Genomic DNA, 26,459 nt, shown 5'->3' on the forward strand with positions numbered 1-26,459 from the left:
TAAAATGAGAGAATTTTATGTTGCCAAATCCTTACCCGTTACCTAATAGTTCTAACAACCGAGTAGTGTTACTCAATTTTCATCTGTGCTACTGCTTGAATATTTCCTTGACAAACCAAGTCTAGATATTGGATAGTCTGAAGGGAAAAGAAAACTCAACATGAATGCTATATTGATTACTTTTGGAAGTATGTCCAGAATTACAAGTACCATGGATAATGTTGTGGAAGAGATTAAGGAAGATCCTGTTTGATAAAATGGGCTTTATTCAGGGATTAATTTTTGTGACTTTGCACAATAAACTTAGTTTCACCTTCATAGAAAAATAAATCTAAATCCTAAGATTTTTTTCCTATATTGCTGCATTTGGTTTGTACTTTATTCTAGTGTAATGCCTTGTTATAATGGAAATATGAATCCGGTTGTGTGTTCTATTCTAAGCCAGGTTTCTGTCTTTATGTGCAGTCTATATGATTTATTGGGCAAATGTTCTACCCGGTATTATGAGTTAAGACTCTCTATTTTCCCAACAGGCAAAGGTATTCGTACAGTGGGAAGCTACCACCAAGATCTCACTCCATGAGCTCAATCCATAAATCAGATGATGAAAATGTTACTTTGGTAAGGCTTTTAAATCAGTTTACTTTACTCAGATTCATTGGTGCTAAATGATTAAGTAAGTGAGAATGTACATTTTCCTAGCTGTCGTGAAGGAAAGTTTAAATTCTATTAAGGACGCTGAGGCATTGTTCAGGATAAATCCAAGGTCCTGCAACAGGGCTTGAGTCATTTGAAGTTGGGTAAGTAACACATCCTTCTTCTGGTGCATCAGAAGGGTGTCGTCCAGGTAAACTATGAGGCATGACCCCGTGCTCATAGCCATTCTGTGACAGGTCTCAACAGCTTGGTAAAGCACTGTGGTGCTGAGGACAAACTGAACGGAAGACAGGTGAACTCGTAAAGAAGGGCGTTCCACTGAAATTGAAGGAAGTGCCTGTGGGGGGTGGGGGGGGGGGGGGGGGGAGTTAATACTGTCAAATAGGCGTCTTTCAGGTCAAGAGGAACCATCCAGTTGCCTGGTAATAGGACATCTCTGAGAAGATGTACCCCCTCCATTTTAAAGTGGCGGTAAACCACCCACTGAATGAAATATCAAAGCTTAATCACTTGCCTGAACCATTTGCCTTTCTTTTCGATTGGGAAAAAGTTGCTGATTAAGCCTCTGCAATGGGGGTACGCAGGCGCGATGGCCCCTTTTTGGAGGAAAATCGCTACCTTTGTGTCTACCACCTGATCTCCCTCTGGTGAAAAGACCAGAGATCGGGGCCGAGACAGTTGGAACCGTGTACCGTGGCATTCTATGTGAAAACCGGTGACCATCTGTAGAACCCAAACATGTGTGACGTCTGCCCTCTTGTGCACGAACCACTGCAACCTTCCCCCCACCACTTGTAGGGAAGAAAGGGTATGCCTTACTTGTAACACCTCCTAGTGCGTTTTTGGCTCCATAAAAGCTGCCCTTTCCGCCACTTGCCTTGTCGCAGCCTCTGGAGTGGTAGAAACCCCTGAACTTCTTCTGGACCTCATCCAGCACGGTCGCTCCCCCCATGCTCCCTGATCCCAGCTCCTGTTGACGATCTGGTCGGCTGGTGGTACCGCTTTGAGATTACATAGCTGTAACTGCATATTTACTTAATTTTGACTCGCGCTGTGTTTATTTATTTAATTTTTGCCTGGCGCTGTGTTTATTTATTTTATTTTGCCTCGCGCTGTGTTAATTTCATTCATTCCGCCTCGCGCTGCATTTCTTTATTTAATTCAGCCTCGCGCTGTGTGTGTTTAATTAATCTAGCCTTTAGCCCCGGTGCCCTGTGACCCTCCATCTTGTTGTGTGTCCCCTGGCCCACCCCTCCTCCCTGCTACCGCCTCCCAGCTGCTGACCCTCCCACGCTCCGCCCCCTCCACCATCCATTTATGGCCAATGCCTCCACGCGCAGCGTCCACGCGCTACGGCCACGCCGAAGGTGCGCCAAAGGTAAGCCCGTCTACGCCCGTCCGCGCCTGGACCGCGCCCAGCGCCACACCCCCTGCCCCTCGCGCTGCCCAGCCCTCCCGCATTACCTACGATGCCGCCACCCTCCTAGCCCTTAACCCCGGTCGCGCCCCCAACTGCGTCCAAGCCGCTCCTGGACGCACCCATGGACCGTTCTCCTGCTTCTCCTGCAAATTTAGCGGCACGGACAACATCTCCGCTACGACCACACCACAGATTCCCGACCCCAACCACCTACAATGCATCCTTCTCAACACCCGATCAGTCCACAGGCACGCCATTGACCTTTGGAACCTACTAGACACCATCTCTCCTGACGTCGCCTTCCTAACGGAAACATGGATGAACGCCTCCTCCGCCCCTGACATCGCCATCGCTATCCCTGATGAATATAAGATCACACGCAAGGACCGCACCGACCATACAGGAGGAGGAATCGCTATCGTCCATAAGAAATCAATCCGCATCTCAACCAGCTCTGACGCAAACCTCGCCAACTCCGAACACCTTCACTTCCAGATCCACATCGACCCCAATACAACTCTCAGAGGCACCCTCCTCTACAGACCACCAGGACCCCGCGCAAAATTCAGTGAAGACATCACGGACTTCATCACCCCACACGCGCTCCCCTCCAAAGACTACATCCTTCTGGGAGACCTCAACTTCCACCTTGAAAAGATCAACGACCGCAACACCGCCACCCTCTTAGACAACCTCGCCAACCTCGGACTTAAACAACTGGTCACTTCCCCCACCCACATCGCAGGTCACACACTCGACCCCATCTTCACCTCCAGCAACCATGTCTCCTTCAGCCACACTACGGATCTCCTCTGGACTGACCACAGCTGCGTTCACTTCACCTACAACAAGCCGAAACCCATCATCCACCTCCAACCAACTCTACAAAGAAACTGGAACAAAATCACCACGGACCAGATCTCCACATCGCTCCTTCGAACCTCCCCAGCCCTCTCTTCTAACGCCAACGAAGCCGCCTCCAACCTCACCCTTTGGCTATCCAACACCGCCGACACCTTAGCACCACTGAAAAAACGTCAACACAAACTTGGCAACAAGAAGGCCTCATGGTTCAACGATGATCTTAAGAAGTCCAAGAAACTGTGCCGCTCCCTTGAAAAGGCCTGGAAAAAAGACCCATCCACCAGCAACAAGGACGCCTTCAAAAGCGCCACCCGTACACACCACCAACTGATCCGAAAAGCCAAGAAAACAGCATTCAAGGATCGACTTGACAACAACGCCCACAACAGCAAGGAACTTTTCAACATCGTCAAGGAATTTTCCAACCCCTCGGCCAACTCCAACGACATCACCCCCTCTCAAACCCTCTGCGACTCCCTAGCCTCTTTTTTCCACAACAAGATTGCTGACATCCACAACAGCTTTGACAACCAACCCGGAAGCCAACCCACCCTACCATCTGCTGACCATCTTCCCCCCGTAAACACCCTTAACGACTGGAACCCTATCTCCACTGAGGACACCATCCGCCTGATGAATTCCATCCACTCTGGATCCCCCACAGACCCATGCCCTCACCACATCTTCAACAAAGCAGACTCCATCATAGCTCCGCACCTTCGAGACGTCATCAACTGCTCCTTCAACTCCGCTACCTTCCCAGAAGACTGGAAACACGCTGAACTCACCGCCCTTCTGAAAAAACCAACAGCAGACCCCACCGAACTCAAAAACTACCACCCCATCTCACTTCTTCCATTCCCGGCCAAAGTCATCGAGAAAGCCGTCAACAACCAGCTCGCCGCCTTCCTCGAAGCCAACAAATCACTCGACCCCTCACAATCTGGCTTCCGAGCCAAACACAGCACTGAGACCGCCCTCATCGCAGCAACAGACGACATTCGAACTCTACTGGACAATGGAGACACTGTCGCCCTCATCCTCCTCGACCTCTCTGCAGCCTTCGACACAGTCTGCCACAGCACCCTTTTACAACGCCTCAGAAACATCGGAATCCAAGGAAAAGCACTGGAATGGATCACCTCGTTCCTCACCGGAAGAACCCAGAGAGTCCGCCTCCCACCATACAAGTCCGAGGCCTCTAAAATCATCTGCGGCGTACCACAAGGATCCTCACTCAGTCCCACCCTCTTCAACGTATACATGAGCCCCCTTGCGGCCATCGCCCGCCAACACAACCTCAACATCATCTCTTACGCGGACGACACTCAACTGATCCTTTCTCTCACCAAGGACCCCAGCACCGCCAAAACTAACCTACACGAAGGAATGAAAGAAGTCGCCGAATGGATGAAACAAAGCCGTCTGAAACTGAACTCAGACAAAACAGAAGTCCTCATCTTAGGCACATCCCCTTCTGCATGGGACGACTCCTGGTGGCCGGAAGCCCTTGGAAAAGCACCCATCCCGACAGACCACGCACGGAACCTTGGCGTCATCCTGGATTCTTCACTCTCAATGAACAGACAAGTCAGCGCCGTATCCTCTTCCTGCTTTAACATTCTTCGCATGCTCAGAAAAACATTTCGCTGGATCCCCTCCGAAACAAGGAAAACAGTCACCCACGCTCTAGTCACGAGCCGACTGGACTACGGAAACACCCTCTACGCAGGTACCACCGCTAAACTCCAGAAGAAACTACAACGTATCCAAAACGCCTCAGCCAGGCTCATATTAGACATCCCACGCAACGAACATATCTCTGGTCACCTTAAAGACCTCCACTGGCTACCCGTCAATAAGAGGATCACTTTCCGACTGCTTACCCACGCACACAAATCACTCTACGACATCGGACCAGATTGCCTCAACTCTCGACTGTCCTTCTACACCCCCTCCCGCCAACTTCGCTCTTCCAGCCAAGCCTTCGCCAATGTACCTCGCATCAACAAGACCACCATGGGAGGCAGATCCTTTTCATACCTGGCTGCCAAAACATGGAACTTACTCCCCGCCTACCATCGCCTCACCCAGAATCACCTAGCGTTCAGAAAGCAGCTTAAAACGTGGATATTTGACAAATAATCCTCCTCCCCTTCCTAAGCGCCTTGAAACCCTCTGGGTATGTAGTGCGCTATACAAATTTTATGACTTGACTTGACTTGACTGCATAAAACATTTAGTCTAGAGCCTGTGGGGGTTGGATTTGAATGCTCGGCTGGGGGAGCGCCCCCTATCTCTGCCAGCCCCTCAAAAAACGTGTTGACTAAAAATTTTCTTGATAGACTGCTGTGCTTTATCTAGAGAGGAGAAAGTGTTCACAAACCGGGATAGTTCTTTTATGAACTGTTCTCCGAAGAGGCTCCGTGGTGGCTTATTCACAAGTCTGGCCTCCATCTTAATCAACAGAGAAGGTCTACATTCCATTGATAGTGCACAATTTGCGCGTCCGAGGAAACAAAAGACCCTTTGGGCCCATCCCAAGAATATCACAGGATCAATCTAATGGCCAGTCTCTCTGGTGTCCTCCGCCATTTCCAGAATTTTAGTGAATGGCCGCCATGAGCGGTCTAGACCCTTTTTTGGGTCTTTAGATAAATTTTGTAATAAATGTCGCTATTCTGGCATCAATTTCTGGGGTGTGAGCCACTTTATATGCTAAGGCAGGACGAGGACACTGCCTTCAGTCGGCCGCGGACCTCTTGGTCAATCGGCTTTCTGTTGCGGCTGGCCACATAAGACGCCACCGAGGGTGCCGGTATCCAATCCGCAAAGCAGGGGCAATAAATGTTCTTAGGATTCAACATCCCTGATGTAACTGGGGTATCATTCGTTTGAGGCACTTCCATTATTGGTGCCCCCTTCCGGGCGCCAGGGTCTACTCTGACCTGGCTCATTGTCTGAGTCACTATTTCATCGGTATCTACCCCGGTATTGTCTTGTGCCTCATCTTGGGGGCAGGAATCTTCATCAGGGGTATCGCCCTGACCGGGAATCCTCTTGGGCATAGTCCTCTGGTTGCCTCTTTAGATAGGCCTGGCGCAGCCTCTCAAACCGATCTAGAGAAGAGATGGCCTTAGGGGCGATCTGCGCATGCTTTGCCCTTGCCTTTACTCTTGGAGGGGCCTCTTGTGCCAGAAGTGGGTTCCCGTCTGCCCTCCTCTGACGAGAGTACCATGGTCTTCCTGATCAAAAGTTCAATGATTCGGCTGCTCAAGGGCTCAAGCGCCGAGGAGACTGCGTCAATCGCATCCACAAGCTCCACGTGGATAGGGAGCAATGAGTGCTCCTCATACGTGTGCTCCCGATTCAGGAATTTGCCTGCCATGGTCAGGAAGTGAAGTGTTGGAAGAAAAGAGCACCAGACAATGGAGAATGAAGGTACACCCTCCTGGGATTAACCAAGGCTTGTTTGGGGTTGAGGTACACTGGCTACGTGTAAGGCTTGAATGAAGGGGAAACACGCTCCACTGTAAAATCGCATTCTGGAGCCGATGAGCATATTAAGCTTTAATGACAATGAGGGATAAAGGCGTAATGATAAGATGAAAAGAAACTGAGAGGTAACCCCGGTGCTGCTTCCAAACGCGTGCGCTCACTTGCGGAATGTGTGGGAGGCGTAAGCACCCCAGCGCGATGCCAAAGAATGCCAGGATGCGAGAGGGATTTCCTTCTCTTCGAGAAAACACGTGAGTGCCCCACCCTCTATCAGGTTCGGAGCGGACTACGCCCTGAACTCCTGGGGCGTAGGCCGAACACACCGAAAAGGGAATCCCCAGCAGGCACCTGGGCCCCCTACGGCCAGATGTGCCCCTGAATCGTAAAGCAAAATATATAAATGCCTCAATCAACCTCTGTCTCGCCCTGTCGGATATCGACAAACCAAGCACTCTATTAGCACCCCTCAGGGTGTGTCAATCAATCAATCAATCATGACACTTATAGAGCGCGCTACATACCCGTAGGGTCTCAAGACGCTGGGGGAGGGGGGGTGCCGCTACTGCTCGAACAGCCAGGTCTTCAGCTTCTTCCTGAAGGAGAGGTGGTCTTGGGTCAGGCGCAGGTCGGTCGGGAGGGAGTTCCAGGTTTTGGCGGCCAGGTAGGAGAAGGACCTTCCTCCTGTAGTCGCTCTTCGGATGCGGGGGACGGCGGCGAGGGCGTGGTTGGCTGATCGGAGGTGGCGTTTGGGAGCGTAGAAGTTGATCCGGCTGTTGAGGTAGCTCAGGCCTTGGTCGTGTAGGGCTTTGTGTGCGTGGGTGAGGAGGCGGAAGGTGATTCTTTTGTTGACGGGGAGCCAGTGAAGGTCTCTCAGATGTCCGGAGATGTGGCTGGTTCGTGGGATGTCGAGGATGAGTCTGGCTGAGGCGTTCTGGATCCGCTGGAGTCTCTTCTGGAGCTTGGCGGTGGTACCAGCGTAGAGGGCGTTGCCGTAGTCCAATCGGCTAGTGACGAGGGCCTGGGTGACGGTCTTCCTGGTCTCGGTGGGGATCCACCAGAAGATCTTCCGTAACATGCGTAGGATGTTGAAGCATGCCGAGGAGACGTTGTTGACTTGCCTGGTCATGGAGAGGGAGGAGTCCAGGATGAAGCCCAGGTTGCGTGCATGGTCTGTTGGTTTGGGTGCGGTGCCCAGGGCAGGAGGCCACCAGGAGTCGTCCCAGGCGGAGGGTGGAGAGCCCAATATGAGGACCTCCGTCTTGTCAGAGTTCAGTTTCAGGCGGCTGGTCGTCATCCACTCGGCTACCTCCTTCATCCCTTCGTGCAGGTTGGCTCTGGCGGTGGCGGGGTCGTTGGTCAGGGAGAGGATCAGCTGGGTGTCGTCGGCGTAGGAGATTATGCTGAGGTTGTGTTGGCGTGCGATGGCCGCGAGGGGGCTCATGTAGACGTTGAAGAGGGTGGGGCTCAGAGAGGATCCCTGAGGGACGCCGCAGATGACTTCGGAGGCCTCTGACTTGTACGGTGGTAGGCGGACTCTCTGTGTTCTTCCGTCGAGGAAGGAGATGATCCATTCCAGCGCCTTGTCCTGGATTCCGACGTTGCTGAGGCGCTGTACTAGGGTGCGGTGGCAGACAGTGTCGAATGCCGCGGAGAGGTCTAGGAGGATGAGGGCCGCTGTTTCTCCGTTGTCCATCAGGGCTCGGATGTCATCGGTGGCGGCGATGAGGGCGGTCTCGGTGCTGTGATTGGCTCGGAAGCCGGACTGTGAGGGGTCGAGGGATCCATTTGTCTCGAGGAAGGCGGCCATCTGCTTGTTGACGGTCTTCTCGATGACTTTGGCTGGAAACGGGAGGAGCGAGATGGGGCGGTAGTTCTTGAGGTCGGTGGGGTCCGCTGTTGGTTTCTTGAGTAGAGCGCTGAGTTCGGCGTGCTTCCAGCTCTCAGGGAAGGTGGCGGTGTCGAAGGATGTGTTGATGATGTCTCGCAGGTGGGGTGCGATGACAGCGTCGGCCTTGTTGAAGACGTGGTGAGGGCAGGGGTCGGTCGGTGATCCGGAGTGGATGGAGTTCATCGTGCGGATGGTGTCTACGGTGCTGATCGGGGTCCAGGCGTGGAGGGTGGTGGTGGGGGGTGGTTGTTCGGTCATGGTGTGCGTTGGTTGGTTGTTGAAGCTGTTGTGTATGTCCGCGATCTTGTTGTGGAAGTATGAAGCGAGGGAGTTGCAGAGGTCTTGCGATGGGGTGATGTCGTTGTTTCCTGCGCTGGGGTTGGATAGCTCTTTCACGATGTTGAAGAGTTCCTTGCTGTTGTGTGCGTTGTTGTCCAGCCGGTCCTTGAATGCAGTTTTCTTGGCGGCGCGGATCAGCTGGTGGTGCTTCCGAGTGGCTAGCTTGAGGGTGGTCCTGTTGTCCGGTGTAGGTTCCCTTCTCCAGACTTTCTCGAGGGCTCTGCAGTTCTTCTTGGAGCTCTTGAGTTCGTCCGACCTGAAGAAGAAAATGCCAGAGTCCCGACACAGGATAATACCACACTGATGCGGACACTTCTGTATCGGGTACCACCCCATGAAAACTGTAATTCCATGGACTTCAAACACTTGTCAGTCAGCTCTTTCATATTCCTAACAATACTAAATTCGTCAGTCCCACTCGTCACTTGGAGAACTATGAGAGACACCCTTACACAATCTAATAACCCCACTTTTTAAGTAAAGAAGCCCAGTGTGAACCTAGGATCTCTTAGCATCTACTTTTCTATAACTGGCTTCCTCTATCTAGCCACAATACTTGAATCTTTGGTAATTACCCAACATTGAGCTCATTGGTGGCTGGTGACATTTGAAAGTGGTAGGGGCGTAAAAGTTGTTATGTGTTGCGTTGTGAGCAAAGCGAATGAGCACATCGGGTGTTCTTCTCCGAGAAAATTTGAAAAAAAGAGTGGCAAAATCATGCATTTTAAAGCATATTTGATGACAAGACGGTTTATAAAGCAATTGAGATAGTATGTAGGCCTGAAATATTCCAACACATGTAAAATACTCCATATTTACAGAATAACAATTCTTATTTACTGTCGTGTGCACATTTTACAGTCCAAGCAAGGTTTGTAATTATCTCTATTTGAGTTTATATGTATTTGAGCTTATATAGCGCACAGCTACCCGCAGTGGGTTTCCCGGCGCTTGCTTAGGGAACCCGTCCTGGTATTCCCCTGTGAGATAACCCCGGTAGGGTATCCACAAGGTGAAAGCCAGGCATCCCGCCGCGAGGGGCCGTTGTGGAGATTAAGCAAGCTATTGCCCAGAGTCGCAGAGTGTGAACCCGTGAGTCGAGAAGGCACCGGAGCGAGAATTATCGAGTCCGTGGAATTTTTTAGCCCAAGACCCGCCGAGGCGGGGAATTGAACCCTGGTCCAGGGCTGATCTCAGCTTCCGGGTCTGCAGCCTCTAACCCCTGAGCCACACTTCTCCACAAACTGCAAATCTTACCTGCACACAAGGTTGTCTAGTCTGTCCACTGTCTGAAGGAGGAACATACACTCTTGATTGCATTGAGCCAGCAATATGTTCCAATAGCGATAGGCTGATGGATTCACATAAACTATTGTGCATTGTGAAATGCTCAGAGCCTGAAGCTTGTGTTAAATTAATAAATCCTTGAATGAAGACAGGAGTAGGAAACATATTCTGTCTAGATGTTTATTCTTCAGTTATGTAGGTTACACAGCTCAGCCACCCAACCGCCTCTGGCTCAACTCAGCAAACAATCTCTGAAGTTTCCACTATTGAGCCAGGGCAACTCTACAGTTCTAGAATATATGGATGTCAGCACAGGAAGATATAAAAAAGTAACATTACAAAACATCTCCCTCTGTTACACAACAAAACAAAAATGAGAGATGTAGGTAAGAAACAAAGTAATATAAAGTAACAAAGTTATACAACCCAGGCATTAAAATATGAAGGAGCACAAGACTCTTTTTTTAGATCCCGTGAAAATATCAAAAATATACAACATAGACATTCAAGTAAGAAGGAGGATGGGGTGGGGTGTTAGGAACGGTTAGAAGTAATAATAAGTTGGGGGATGACCATCAGAAGCGTGCATTGCTTTGCTGTTAAATTGGATTGTGGTTTGTGATCAGTTCTGATTATAAAGGAAGTACCCCAAAGACGTTTTTTCAATTTTTTAATGGCCCAATAGACAGCAAGGGCTTCTCTCTCAATAACTGAGTACCTAGACTCAGCACCTTTGAGGCTCCTTAAAGAAAACATGATGGTATTATCAGAATTTATGCCACCTTGATATAAAACAGCACCAAGACCCTTCAGGCTAGCATCAGTAGAGATAATAGAGCATTTGGAGGGATCAAAATTGCTAAGCTTAGGTGCATTGTGTAAATAACCCTTTATCTCAACAAACTCGTCTTCACATAACTTGTTCCATTCAAATTTTACCCCCATTTTTAACACAATTCTCATATTGATAGTAGCTTCTGCAAAATTCTTAATACATTTTTTCTAATATTATGCCATTCCTAGGAAGCGCATGAGTTCCTCTTTTAACGAGGGAGCCGTTAAATCTCTGAGCACACTTGCAAGGCAGGTAACGGAGCCAGGGGGCAGGTTGAGAAAGAGAGAGGAATGTGCAGGGCCCACTCCACACCAGGCGTATGAGAGGGCTGCCTGCTTTTTAATCATCTCACTACCAATTTACAACGTATTTACCGCCTTTCACGAGTTTGTCCAGGTTTTTTCCTTAATGGGGAAAGTTTGATTGTTTTGGGGTACCTGTTATCAAGGATTACTGTCGGACCCTTTCCTACTTGCTGAACATACCGGGTCCTTTGCTGCCGTTCTGCTGGTGTTCCCATGGGGGCTACAAGGTGACGACGGGTGCCGATAACAGCTGGCAGTACCGTCCAGGTCTCCCCCGCTGCCGTTGCACTTCCATCTGCGTGCGCGGCCGCCGAGGGGGGAGACCACAAGCCCCACCACTCCCTGCGGCTGATTTCACCTGATCCCGCCCACCTAAGGATTGTGCGCCAGCCGGCGCTTTAAATCTGGGAGAGAGGTGCTGAGGAGCGGGTACCTGTTATCAAGGATTACTGTCGGACCCTTTACTACTTGCTGAACATACCGGGTCTTTTGCTGCCGTTCTGCTGGTGTTCCCGTGGGGGCTACAAGGTGACGAGGGGTGCCGATAACAGCTGGCAGTCCCGTCCAGGTCTCCCCCGCTGCCGTTGCACTTCCATCTGCGTGCGCGGCCGCCGAGGGGGGAGACCACAGGCCCCACCACTCCCTGCGGCTGATTTCACCTGATCCCGCCCACCTAAGGATTGCGCGCCAGCCGGCGCTTTAAATCTGGGAGAGAGGTGCTGAGGAGCGGGTACCTGTTATCAAGGATTACTGTCGGACCCTTTCCTACTTGCTGAACATACCGGGTCTTTTGCTGCCGTTCTGCTGGTGTTCCCGTGGGGGCTACAAGGTGACAAGGGGTGCCGATAACAGCTGGCAGTGCCGTCCAGGTCTCCCCCGCTGCCGTTGCACTTCCATCTGGGTGCGCGGCCGCCGAGGGGGGAGACCACAAGCCCCACCACTCCCTGCGGCTGATTTCACCTGATCCCGCCCACCTAAGGATTGCGTGCCAGCCGGCTCTTTAAATCTGGGAGAGAGGTGCTGAGGAGCGGGTACCTGTTATCAAGGATTACTGTCGGACCCTTTCCTACTTGCTGAACATACCGGGTCTTTTGCTGCCGTTCTGCTGGTGTTCCCGTGGGGGCTACAAGGTGATGAGGGGTGCCGATAACAGCTGGCAGTCCCGTCCTGGTCTCCCCCGCTGCCGTTGCACTTCCATCTGCGTGCGCGGCCGCCGAGGGGGGAGACCACAAGCCCCACCACTCCCTGCGGCTGATTTCACCTGATCCCGCCCACCTAAGGATTGCGTGCCAGCCGGCGCTTTAAATCTGGGAGAGAGGTCCCGCATCGCGGGATGCGCGCGGGCGGTCGCCGGGCGAAGCCCGGGCAAAGGGCGGGCCCTCTGAGGCCCTCAGAGGACGAGGAGGTCGGGTTGGGTGCACCCCTCTAACGACATTATTTCTGCAGCACGTAAGACTCTGACTTAGATCTTAGGGCCTTTTTCCTACTTCATTAGTGTTATATTAGTGGGCTATTAGCCTCATATTACACTGTCTTGGGGCTTCTGGTTCGCTGTAACATCTATTTCAAATCAAGATAAAAAAAAAAAATAAAAAAAAACAGAGAAAGTTTTGTATTATGTCCACCAGAGGCAGTAGAAGCAAGACAGCGGCCGGGGCGGTGTCCGTTATCAGACAAATAGATAATTTTATTAAAAGGACTAATGATGCCATCGATCTCAGCATTTCGCTGCTTGAGCGTAGGGTTTCGCAAGATCTGGAAACTACCAAACGTTCTTCTCTCGGGAGCATTATGTTAGCAAGAACCCCAGTTAGCTCTAGAATTTAGACAGCAATTTACACACAGGTCGTACTCATGAAATCCGACCCGACCTTCATACCATACCTAACGAGGTTAATTTATCGGCAACAAATCCTTTAATTGATTCCGATCTCGATATAAGCAGCGAACTAGAGAGGACACCAGACTTAAATATAGATCTCACACCAGAGATTGTAGTGGAAAACAATGAGAAACACCCGAGAGATAGACAAGAAGGTGCCATTCGAAAGCAATCAAAACAATCGATCCAACCCATTCCCCCTGCTGCCAGAAAACGCAATCCACCAAAAGGACAACACAAGAAAGGCACAAATAAGCACTTAAACGTTAATGGACCAAATACATCTATAGAGACACTAAGTAAAAACACTCATGAGATCCCTCTTGTGCGCGCGGACAAGCCTGATGCTATTATAGGAAACGACCAACTAGTTGAAAGATATGGCGACCTCATAAGTATTTTTATGTCGCCAATTGAATCTAGGCTTGCCTGCATTGAGAAACAGCTAGAAGAACTCACAGCTTATAATAAAAAAAGCTGTGAGTGCCGCTTCAAAAACTAACACTAGCTTGAAGACAAGTATTAGTAAGCCTACATTACCTAAATAAAAGGATATCCCAGTCTCTGACGTTGTGACAAAACCAAAATCTACGACGTCCCTAAGTAAAGAAACTGTCATAAAAAACCCGCACCAATCAGCAGCCCAATTCCTAGAATTGATACGAATACCCAACTCACAAATACGCAGGTTGAGAAGTTGCACATAATATCCCAAAGTGGTAGAAAAACACCAAACCAAATTAGCGATACGCTGCCAACTTTCCAAAGGCCCCGGATGCCTCATGATCCTCCTTATAACTCAAGGCAGATACCTCCACGCATTAGTCTGCCACCTGAGTGTGGGGCCTATGTGCTGGTCTTGGTCAACGTCCCGAAACTCAGGTATGACCAAGATGAGACCTCCTCCTCCCTGAAAAATAAGACACTACATTGGTTGATAACTAATTGCAATTTTCCAATGGAATGCTCCGGAGAAATCACTCACACCCAGAGAGTAGGATGGATAGGTCCTCTGAAGAAAAAATTCGAGGGGGACTGCATAATTGTCAATTTTAAAAAAACGATATGGGCTGAAAAAACTCTGGCTAGGGCCCCTCCCCCCTCTCTTTGGGAATTTAATACTACTCTTCTCCCTCTGTGTTATTTTTATAGGCATTTAATCACCACCCAATCAATCGCGGCAACCAACCCGATTACTCCCTTCCATGACCAACATTTGATATCTGAAAGTAATACACCTTTCTTTCATCAAAACTCCAAATTCATTTATTCTAATGGTCCTGCACAATGGCATCAAGGCCAAATTCACTCACACCCGACAACCCATCCTTATTTGTCTATAATGCCACACTATGAGCACAGAGACGCTCGATGGAGCCAAGTCGCCGCGGCACCAGGCAATTCTTATAGCATCCCGAACCATAACAGATTTAGCGCACTGTCTGGTCTGGATTTTAACGACTGACTGATTCATGATCAGGCCAAAGGGATAGATGGGCACATTCTAAGCAAGGGGGAATCACTAATATATAAAATGCCAGATACTGAGGTCAAAAATATAACATTTACTCCTGGCAAGTATACCTCTAATGTTCTCTCGCAATGTAGGCTGGATGATTTGGTTAATCTATCATCAGCCCATTCAATTTCTAGTACAACCGTTAACTTAACGAATATACTAACTCCCCCTAATTCAAATCCAGCTACTTCTCAAGTTCATCTTACGTACTGGAACATAGCCGGCTTGTCTGCTAAACAGACAAACCCTAACTTCCTGAATCAGGTTAATTTGAGTAACATTATTTGCCTTCAGGAAACTTGGGCTACTGACCCTATACATATAACAGGGTATAAGACTTTTTTCTCTGCAGCCAAAAAATCATCTTCTGGAAGAAGTAAGGGTGGTCTAGTCACCTATATTGCAAACACTTTATATAACAAGGACATTCTCCCCCTAAAACTGGAAGAGAATTATCAGTTAATAGTCCTAAAGAGAACTAAACAAAATATATATGTTATAGTAAATCTTTATAATAATTTGAATACAGACGACTTGACCAACCTTCTCTCAGAGATTTCCCTAGCCCTCCAAGATCTGCGAGTACAGTACATAAAGCAGTCATGTACAATAGTATGGGGCGGTGACTTTAATCTCCATCTATGTAGAACTAACAACACTGATAGATGTGGTATTGAAGAGGATGACGGCAATGGCATAACATACTTTTTACATTCGGCTGAGGGTGAGAAAATGAATGAGATTATGACAGAATTGGAACTGGGCTTCGCTAATGAGATAAAGACCTCCCCAGTACCTTTTTTGCCAACATTCAACGGCAGAGGTCTGACAAGCCTGATAGATTATGTCCTGATTTCATCATGTAAAGGCCCTAACATCGAACTATTCGAAGTAATTAAAAATCCATTGAGTGATCACTTCCCAAATACCATTGCATTATGCGAACCAAAATCTCATAAAAAGCCTCACTTAATGAGTATCTTAGACCAGCAAGAGCTTGAATTAGGATCTTTGAATGGGTACACACTAAAATGGGGAAACATTGACAAAGGAGCTGCAACAGCAAAAATAGTCAGGCAAAATCAAACGGACATAATAAACTGTTCAGATTCAAGGACAAAATCCAGAGAAGTTCTGGCTAGCTTTAATACTATTTCCCAAAATATAAAGAAAGAACTTACTAGAACATGTAAACAAAAAAGTCAGGCGAAAAAAGGCTGGTTTAGCCCGGCTTGTACAAAAGCTTACAGGAAGATGAAGATAGCCCTAAGTAGGGAAAAGAGAGACAGAGGGGAGGTCATTAGATTAAGAAAAGAATATGCCTTAGCTTTAAAAACCAGAAAACAAGAGCTAAAAGCTGATCTATGGGAGCGTTTAAGTAAAAGCTCAGAATTAAAACATAGTGCAACTTTCTGGCAAATAGTTAGATCTCCCTTTTTAACAGACAGAGAGGACCTACCATCTATCGATGTTGCAATTAGCGACAGTGAATGGGTGAGTCATTTCTCTAAAGTTTTTAGTGACGGGAATATACAGGGAATGGATCACATAGATCCCCTGACCGAGGTTGTTTACCCAATAAATTTGCACTTTTTACATGACGAGGTACAAAAAGCACTTAAATCCTCAAACAGGTAAAGCCCCAGGCTCAGACGGGGTCCCAGTGGACATTTTTAAACATGTAGCAGATCTCTGGTCCCCGTTATTGACTAATGTCCTAAATGCCACCATAGACGAGGGCCTAATAGAAACCTGGAAAACATCGATACTGGTCCCTATATTTAAAAAAGGGGACCGAAATAGCCCATCTTGTTATAGACCGATAGCACTCCTGGACTCGCTCGGGAAGATGGCAGGTCGGATTCTTCTCGAGCGACTCCAGGAGTGGACAACTACTCAGAACATCATTTCAGTAATAGAATATGGGTTCCGCGAGGGGCTAGGCACAGTAGATCAAGCATTAAACCTGTCTTTATTGGCAGGAAAATACGTGGAGGCCAAGGGGACAGCGCTGCACATGGTGTATGTTGATTTATCCGCAGCGTTCGACTGCGTAATACACTCGAAGCTGTGGAAAATCATTTTAGCAATGGGTGTCGACCCTCCGGTTGTGTATTTCCTTCGGGAATTATACACCAAAACAACTGGAAGAGTAAGATTCGGGACCAAAGGACAGCTCACGGAAAGTTTTAGGGTAGAAAAGGGGGTCAGACAGGGATGTGTGCAGGCCCCCTTTTTATTTACCCTGTACACAAATGGGCTAGAGGCCGCCATGCTAGAAGGAAGTAAAGATCTCCCCTTAATTGGTCGTCGGCAGATACCGGCCCTGTTATATGCCGACGACGCGGTTATCCTAGCAAGAACTCCTGTTGAGCTGCAGCGAGCACTAGATAGATACTGTGCCTTTATGTCGAGTCTAAATCTGACCCTTAACACCTTGGCTGCTAGGGAGATTTTCCTCCTATGCTGGGCTTTGAGTTTCCCCATTGTTCATGACGAGCTCAGCTCGTCATAAGCACAGCTCAACCGTGCCTCATGACGAGCTGAGCTCGTCATGAGCATCGAAGGCGTTAATGTAAAAAAAACATACACTATGCATGCAGGGAAGAAAATCACAAAGGCAAGAAGTCTGTATGTAAAGGGTGAGGCACTGGACACGACTGCCACATACCCATATTTGGGAATTGTAATCGATGAAAAATGTAAATGGAAGGCAGCGATTAATGCAAGGAAATTGGCCTTTTTAAGAGCAACAACAGCATTAAAATCGTTTGCACAAAGACTGGGTCAGAAACCACCATCAGAACTGCTAAAAATATACAATGCAAAATGTGTCAGTATTGCCACGTACGGAGCTGGGATATGGGGCTTAGCGAATGTGGATGAACTGCAAATAATAGAAAACTCTTTTGCAAGATACTTATTAGGAGTATCGAAGAGCTCCTCCACATATGCCTGCCATTTAGAGCTGGGCATAGACTACATAACAGACACCATAAAAATTCAACCAGTAATGTTGTGGCGCCGAATTTGGGTAACTGAACAATGTCATCTAACAAGATCAATTATACAAGATATCCAGTCACTTGATCATTGTGGAAAAATAAAATGGTTAGCATATGTCAAAGCCTTATTAACTGATCTAGGATTTGAATTTATTTTTTTTGCTGAGCCGCTAACAATAACTGCGATCTCAAAGGCGGACTTAAAAAAAGCTTGTCTGGCACATTTGGGCCAAATACGCCTGTTAAAAGAGATAGAGAAACCCTCTGTCCAACAGGGCCTATTAGCTCAGACCGTGTTTTCCATTGAACCCTACTTGATGTACAGTTTAACCCAATTTGAAAAATTGTTGCTGACACGTTTTAGATTTAATATGTTTCATTTAATGGTCTCTTTCCCCTCTCATAATGATTGGTCATCAAAAACAATTCCATGTCCTTGTGACTCTGTCTCCACACAATCGACCATACATATAATTCTCTTCTGCAAATGTTATACAACACCACAAACCCGCTGGTTACTGCCTATATTGAAGCCCTGGGGCTTGCGTCAATGTCGTCCAGCATATTTGGCGCTCCAATACCTTGAAAACGAAGTTATTGCAAAAATGATGGCCCGTTTTCTTTCTGTATTCGTCATTGTTCAAACCTTTGAAAAAGACGAGTCATCTTTTCTGCATAATAGGGGCCTGTTGAATCTACTGTAATGAATGCATGTTGTGGTCATAATCTAATGAATTGATATTTTATGAACTGAGATTTTTATGAAAACTGTTTTTATTGTATAAGTAATAATCAAATTTTAACTGATTCTTTTTAACAGAGATAATTGTACAAAATGTATTTTGTTTCTTTTTATGAACTTTTATGGTATTTCTACAACTATGAAAAACCGAATAAAGTTGGGTTTGATTTGATTTGATTTGATTGTTTGACCTTTTATACCGATCGCAGTTTGTGTCCGTTCTCTCTGTATAGCTCAACTTTGTGTACAGCAGAGAGGCAAAAGCTAAACATATGTTCCCGTCCAATGCCTGAACTCAGTGGCTGGGATAGCTATCGGAACCAAGAGAAAGGGGCAGCCTTGTCTTGTACATGGTAGGACAGGAACATGCGGTGAAAGGAGGAGGTGGAGAAGGCGGAAAGTACATATGAGAGAAAAGAAGGGTAATAAAGGATACAGAGGAAGCAAGATATGAGAGGCGAAAGCAGAGGGTGTTGAAGCACAGGAAAGAGGCTTGAGGGGGCAGAAAGAAATGGAGAGAGAGAAGCATGGAGGAAAAAAAGGAAACCAGCATGAGGTAGAGGCATGGAAGGAGTAAAGTAAAGAAGAGAACGAAAGCGGCAGGAAAGAAAGTATAGGAGAGACAGATGCATGGAGGGAAGAAGGGAAGCAATATGCAGTGTTCAACGAACGCTGCGGTTTGTCTCTCTTCGCGCCTGCTGCATGAAAAGTGAAGAAAGAGAGAGACGGCCTCATCCCAGCCCCGTGCTGCGTCACGTGCACATACTACCAGAGGCCCGTAGTCTCAAAGCCAATACAGACGCTGCTCTTTCTGCTACTGAAGCGCCTGGATTATCTGGGGTAGACAACCTCGCCAAAGGAAATGAACATTAGAGGCATGGAGGCATGGAGGAAGGAAAGAAAGTAAAGGAGAGATAGATGCATGGAGAGAGGAAGGGAAGGAAGGGAGGGGTAAAGGCTTGGAGGAAGAAAAACTAGTAAAGGAGAAGAGAAAGAAGCATGGAGGATGTAAGGAAGCAAGAGTGACTCGGAGGCTTAGAGAGGGGGGAAAAAGTTATGGAGACCACTGGAGGCCTTTGAGATTAGATGTTCAGCGTGAACAGCGGAGAGACGTGGAAACAACCAACACACGGGACAGGACGAACTCGCCGTTCCACAGGTACAGACCAAACACAAGGAGATGATGGATGGAGCGCTGAAACTTTTCAGACACTCACCCCCAGTCACAGATATGGGTTGAATACATCATCATTCTTTAGCTCACTTTAGAACCTCAGTACAGACCCAGCTATATGCAAATAGACTGTTCCCATTGGGCGTAGGGTCAAGACTGATTTGCATATGGCTGGGTCCAAACTGGAATGGCATGGTGAGCAAAAAACAAAACAATGGATTTTGGCCCAGATCTCTGTACTGGGGTGAATGTCTGACATGTTTCTACATTCTGTCCATTAACTGTTCTTTTCGCATTTGTCACCCCTAGTGGGAAGGATGCCCAGATGTGGGTCCCGTGCTCGCCATGCCCCTGGAGTCAAACTATCCTGGCTGACGAGGGGTGAAAACCCGAAACTGGTCCTAGGATGTTTGTTTCCCGTCCAGGGAGGACCTGACCTGGCAGTTCGGGCTGGACTGTTCCCATTGGGTGCAGGGTCAAGACTGATTTGAATATCGCATATGGCTGGGTCCAAACGTACTCTTGGTATTTTGAGTTTCATAAAGGTGCATTGAGCAGAGTCACATTTAAAATGGAGGTCAAGAAGTGTTAATTTGGCACTGTTTTGTGAACCTGCCCATAAGGTGGCAGATTGTTTGCATGTTTAGCATCTGCAGGTGCATGAAATCTTGAGCACAATAGGAAAGACACATGTGGAGCAATGAAAGTTTCATTCACTTTTAACTTTGGCGCCGTTTGATGAGTCTGCACAACATTTGACAGACATCAAAGTCAGTCCAAATAAGGTTTAATCCAGAGGGCAGGCAAAGCTATTAATAAAGTTTGTGGCATATGAGGGACAGTATGAAGTTTGACATTTAGCTTGTTAAGCTTGCTCTTGTTACATTGAGTTCCAGGCAGATCTCTCAAATGGATTGCAATTAAAAGGAGAGTCAAAAGGTCTTTAGTTTTTAATCATTTTGGCCCTTTTAACCAAATCGGCACACATTTTAGCAGATCTGTTAGTAGGGCAACACTTAAGGAAGGCAAACATTCATTTGATAATAACTTTAACACTGTTCTGCTTGATAAGCTGCATAAGTTGGCAAGTTAAACCTAGTGCAATGATATCAAGTTTCATTCACATGTGACAAATTGGCACACGCACATTCATATACAATCCAACCCCCTTACCTTCAAACAGAAACCACAACCATCATATGCGAACACAATCACAATAAGTCTCCACACCACTATAAACACACACCTTCGTCCTCATACACCCACTTACCCACAAGGCAATTCGCCCAAACAGCTGCCATCAAATAAGCCATAAATATATTCCTTTAAAAAAAATCTGTCTTTCAAAAAAACAATGATAACTAACTGAAAAAACTGCTAGCATTTTGTTATTATCCATGTACTTCATTCACTTTTCCCATTCCGTTGCAAAAAAAAACAAAAACCTAGTAACGAGAAATTCTCTTGCAAAACCCCAGTTCTCATGATGTCATGGTTCTGCTGCAAAACCTGAAACCGCCCCACATTAACATGGTATTTTACAAAAACATCAACTCACGACCTCACCATGCAGGTTCATGACCTCTCACGACATCAGATGACATTTCGTAGGACGTTTGGGCATTGATATTTCTTAGCACCTCCGAATTAGGCGAGAAAGAGGGAAACAGGGTAGGGAAAGAGAGCGGCAGTGTCTTATGAGGTAGCACCTAGTATAGCCACAACTGAAGTTAGAATATGCATCTTAATATTAGGGTGGAATGCTTATATTTAATCAGAATGTGCCAATAATGAAAAGGTTCATAGGTTTCCTAATTCGCGCGTTCTCATCAAATACTTTCCTCTTTGTCAGTAACAGACTCATCTGTCTTGTTTTACACCTTGTCAGAATTCACATTTCCAGTGAATATGTACATAAAACCTCCTTGTTAACAAACGTCAGTGAGACAAAGAACTGTATGTTTTCACTACTGTAGCTCAATACAATTAAACTCATTGTAAAATATAATTATGGCTTCGTAATGCCCCCAGGAAAGTTCAAAAACAATTTCGAAAATATTTTTTTGATGTTTAAAGAAAGGAATTATTTGCAGTGGTGCCAACAGTTAAACGTATTGTGAAAGACTTTTGTAGCCTCAAGCAGTAACAATAACCTTTGTATCCTTCATGAAAAGTGCCTCTTCGTTGAACAGCTTCATCTTTTCATGTCTGACTGCAGATAGCGTCAGCATGTAGAATATTCAACGTGCAGCACAGCTCTAATTATAATTGACCTTTTTCGTGGGTGATAAATGTACTGATTTCGCACCAGAAAAAGCCTCTGCTTTTTCCTTCCAGATCCACACATTATTCATTGCTGCATGCAATTGGTGGGTGTAAAATAGATGTATGGCTCAGCCGTGGCATGTTTCTTCATGCCAGCGAGCAATAATCCTGCCGCTGTTGTGTTGCTGACACTAGGCGATAATAAAGAAAGAGAACGACCATTCACGAATACCTTTGTTTTTTACTACTAGTCCACGCTTGCGGCTCTATGCCTACTAACTAGGGTTCCAGTTTGACCAGGGTGAGCGTAATTGTCGAAATCACCCCACATTTCGTGAGTAGATATTCTAGTGGGGAGTCGAAGTAGCAGTCCTCCCACTGTGCGAGGAGAGTCTGTGATCTGTGCTCTTTTTTTTCTTTCTTTACATTGATTTCCTCCTGTCACAAACCAGGTGAAGCATTTCATGAAAAGCTAGAGATCCAGCCCTTTTGAACTGGTCAATATTCTGAGTACGGGGTTTCCTGTGTGGAAATGAATGATGTATTGCAAGGTATGCTTTTTTTGGTATGGCGTTTGCCAAGACACTTTGATCTGCTTACAGGGTCTTTCATTGCCCGCTTCCTAAATTTCCTCGACAGAGACATGATCCTCCAAGAAGCTAGGAAATTGGGAGACATAAAAATTGACAATTCACGTTTTATGATCTTTCCGGATTACAGCAGAGAAGTGCAAGCCAACAGGAGATCCTTCGTATCCGTCAAAGCAAAGCTGCGCCAAAAAGGTAGACAATACATGTTACTCTTCCCAGCCAAGCTTAAGGTAATCTTCGGAGAGAAAACGTACTTCTTTCAGTCCCCGGAGCCGGCATGGGAATGGCTCGAGGAGCGTCCTCTCTTCAAGTGGGAGGAGGAACAAAGACGACGGAAGGCCCCCCTGGATCTTCCATCGAGACATCTAGGGGCAGAACAGGGCAGGATGCTGCAACCACGGGACTCCACAGGGCATTGGAGGAATCCGCCCACCCCCGGTCAGTCACAGCACGCTAACCTCCCGGTACCGGCTGACGACCAACTTCTGAATCCGCAGCCCGGATTGCGCTCCCACACTCTGCTGCTTCCCACGGACCCTGACAGCAATGCAGACATAGAGTTGCACAGGAGCACATCGGAGGATGAAAGGATTGTAGAGGATGACGATCATAGCACGACCTCAACTCACCCTCTGGTAACGGAGATTGTCGCAATGGAACAGGACATTAACATGGAACACTCGCAAGCTGAACTACCGGACTCACATTCGTGATTCCAGAACACAGCCTGGATGGCACTGATACTGCCTGGCCCGTTGGAGCTGATCAAGACTGGCTACACACCCCCTCTTTTTCCTTTTCTTTCCACGACTAGCACTCTCCTTCATCCCCTCTTTCCTCTCCCTACCCATCTTTCTTTCCTACATTCTTGTCGGCTCTCCGACCACTATTGAACTACTTCCCGCTCTACGGGACCTAGTTTTCAAAGTTGGGGGACGCATTGCAGAGGTCCTGTTAACACTGTAGTGCGCAGGTTCACGAACATGGGTGGGCGACAGGCCACACCCGCCACTGCGAGGGACTGACACCGGCTGGCGCTAGAGTCCAAGCGGAGGGGGGGTGGGGCAGGGAGGGGCTCGGGGAGGGTTGTGGTTCGTTTGTTTGGATATGTTGACATTTTTTATAGGTTTCCACAAGGTAATGCCATACTAATAGCTGATGATGCATGGGTTGCCAGAAGACTGTCAATGGTAGCACGCCAGAATACGAATGACCCCACCGGTATCACTTGATAGGCCACACTCCGTAGCCCCCTACATGGTCTACAGGTGGAATGTGAATGGCCTAGGCGACCGAATAAAGAGAAGTCTGGTGCAGGCTCACATCAAACGGTTTCACCCTGATATAGTGCTCCTACTGGAGACACATTTGCCGGGGACTAGGTGTGGTTTCCTGGGTAGGAAACCTTATACTGTACTAGCCCATGCGGGATACACAACGGGGTCCCGGGGAGTAGCTATACTAATAAAACGATCCACCCCCTTCCAGGTTCACAGTACATGGATAGACGAACAGGGCTCATATGTGGGAGTCAATGGGCGATGGGGTAGGACCGAATTCAAGATCATATCTGTGTATGCCCCCCCCCCCCCAGATACAGGCCAGGACTTTAACGGGAGTCACCGACATACTGCTTGAAACCCCGAACGTCCTCCTAGTAATAGGTGGTGACTTTAATGATGTAATGCACCCAGACGTTGACAGGACCGGGAGCTCCACACGGATAGGGACGGAAACGCAATTTGCTAAATCCTTAGGCCTGGTAGATGTCTGGAGAGCAAAGCACCCCCGAGACACTTGCTTCTCATACTACTCAGGGGCACATCAGATGTATTCTAGATTAGACTACATTTTCGTGACGCTGGGCCTTAGGGGACAGATTAGGGAGGCTGAATATCGAGCCCGTGGCCTATCAGATCACTCACCACTGGAAGTCAGTATCGGTAATGATAGAGTTAGACCCAGAGGAGAGTGGCGCCTTCTGGCATGGGAGCTGCAAAATAAGGACCTCCGGCATGGCCTTCGGGCAGATACGAAAGTCTATTTCACTGAAAACGTGGGTTCAGTCCAATCAGGGGTGGTGGTCTGGGAAGCGTACAAGACGGTCCTCAGGGACAGGGCGCAAAACAGGCTATCCTGGGCAAAGAAAAAGGAGAGGGAAGAGATGGCCGAATGTGAAGCTCAGATTCTGGTCCTGGAAAAGATGTGCCTGACCCACAATAATGAACAATATAGGCGTCGTCTGAGGGACGCGCAACTTCACTATAGGGCCTTAGCGACGCAAGAAGCAAAGACACACAGATTAGCTACGCTCCACAGGTTATATGATGTCAATGATAAGTCGGGAAAGTTGTTAGCGTGGCTCAGCCGCAGGGAAATGGAAGCCCGCTGGGTCGAGGCAATAACAGATGAGGCGGGCGCGCAGATACATCTAGACGAAGAGATAGCAGAGGCGTTTGCCACTTACTATGGCACCTTTTACGAAGCCCGGGACCTGCGGGGGGCCCCGGCTATAACGGAATATCTGGAGGTGGTTGAAGTGCCTCCACTATCAGAGGAAGACAGGGACAGTTTGGAAGCGGACCTTTCACTTGAAGAAATCATTCAGGCTATCACCAGGCTCAGACCTGGTAAGACACCGGGACCAAATGGTTTACTGGCAGAATTTTTTAAACCTGGATCAGACTTGCTGGCCCCACATCTTCTATCCCTATTTAAAGGCGCGATGAAAGAGGAGACCCTCCCGCCTGATTTGCGCAGAGCTACCATTGTTCCTATACACAAAGCTGGGAAGCCGCTGATGGAGTGTGCCTCCTACCGTCTCATTTCCCTCCTAAATATGGACTCGAAGATCCTAGCAACGGTACTGTCCCTACGCATGAAACAGGTCAATATTGACCTGGTAGACAAAGACCAAACTGGTTTTATGCCCGGAAGGGCGACCCTGATGAACTTGCGCCGAACCCACAATTGGATGATGGAGGCACTATCCGGCGCTCAACCCCATCTCCTACTCTCCCTAGATGCCGAAAAGGTGTTTGATGCGATCCACTGGCCTTTCCTTGAGGCTACTCTAATTCGATTCCGCTTTGGTCCATTGTACCGGAGCTGGGTGCGCCTGCTGTATACGGCGCTGATGTCGCGAGTGAGAGTGAACGGTCGGTTGTCCCGAGAATTCCCAATACAGAGAGGCACCCGGCACGGATGTCCACTCTCCCCGCTCCTATTCGCTCTCACAATAGAAATATTAGCATGTGTGGTGCGACAACATCCTGATATAAGAGGATTTAGATTGTCAGCAGCAGACGCGGCAGAGGAAAAAATTTCCCTGTACGCTGACGACATACTCCTGTATGTTACCGACCCTGAAACTACCCTCCCCATCCTTTTCGAGGCACTGAACACATACGGCACGTATTCAGGTTACACCATCATTTGGCACAAATCGGTCATATTCAGTCCCAAGGCGGGATACGACTGGCCATCCCTGCCCCACACTCTGCAGATAGCGAACCATGGTTTTACTTACTTAGGGATTTATTTAACACCGTACAAGCAACGGTCTTATAAAGAAAACATACACCGCATCCTCCTCGCCATTAAAGAAGATGCCCAATGATGGAGGACACTTCCCCTTACCATACTAGGTCGAGCGGCCATGTTCAAGATGATCACACTCCCAAAATTCCTGTATGCCCTCCAAAACGAGTATTTCCCTCTAGTGCAACAAGTATTCCACACGATTAACGCGGAACTGAGGTCTCTGCTGTGGTTAGGAAAACAGCCCAGAATAGCCCTCACCACGCTATGCCGTAATCAGTATAATGGGGGAAATATCGCTCCCAGATATCGAGGCATACTACAGAGCAACGCACCTTACCCCGATATCAGACTGGCTTCACGCGGAAGCTACCCACCCCACCTATAGGTTAGAACGCTATAAAATGGGAAGGCACGCTCCTCTTTGTTATCTATATGGGGGAAAGAAACATGCGGGATTGCCTCCGGCCACCCAGACGACGATTACACTGTAGCAAAAGGCAAACAAGACTATGGGTTGGCACCGCAAACCCACGAGACAGACCACACTGGCATTGCACATGGCTACACGAAATACTTAAACTATGACGCTTTCAAGCGTGGGACAACCTGGGCATATCCACTCTGGGAGATGTAATGACTGCCACCT

At 47.8% G+C, this 26,459-nt stretch overlaps 1 protein-coding gene across 2 annotated transcripts in view; it reads left to right on the forward strand.

Moving 5' to 3' along the window:
* The window catches only part of CEP112 (centrosomal protein 112), a 2,145,639-nt gene that overhangs the window by 211,276 nt on the left and 1,907,904 nt on the right, over nt 1–26,459 (forward strand). For both annotated transcript variants that reach the window (XM_086930940.1, XM_086930941.1), the window contains exon 5: nt 534–621. In XM_086930940.1, coding sequence (XP_086787066.1) covers nt 534–621 — 88 coding nt within the window. The remainder of the gene's footprint in view (nt 1–533; nt 622–26,459) is intronic.

Source organism: Lissotriton vulgaris, chromosome 7, assembly GCF_964263255.1.
Source record: "Lissotriton vulgaris chromosome 7, aLisVul1.2, whole genome shotgun sequence".
Classification (NCBI taxonomy): domain Eukaryota; kingdom Metazoa; phylum Chordata; class Amphibia; order Caudata; family Salamandridae; genus Lissotriton; species Lissotriton vulgaris.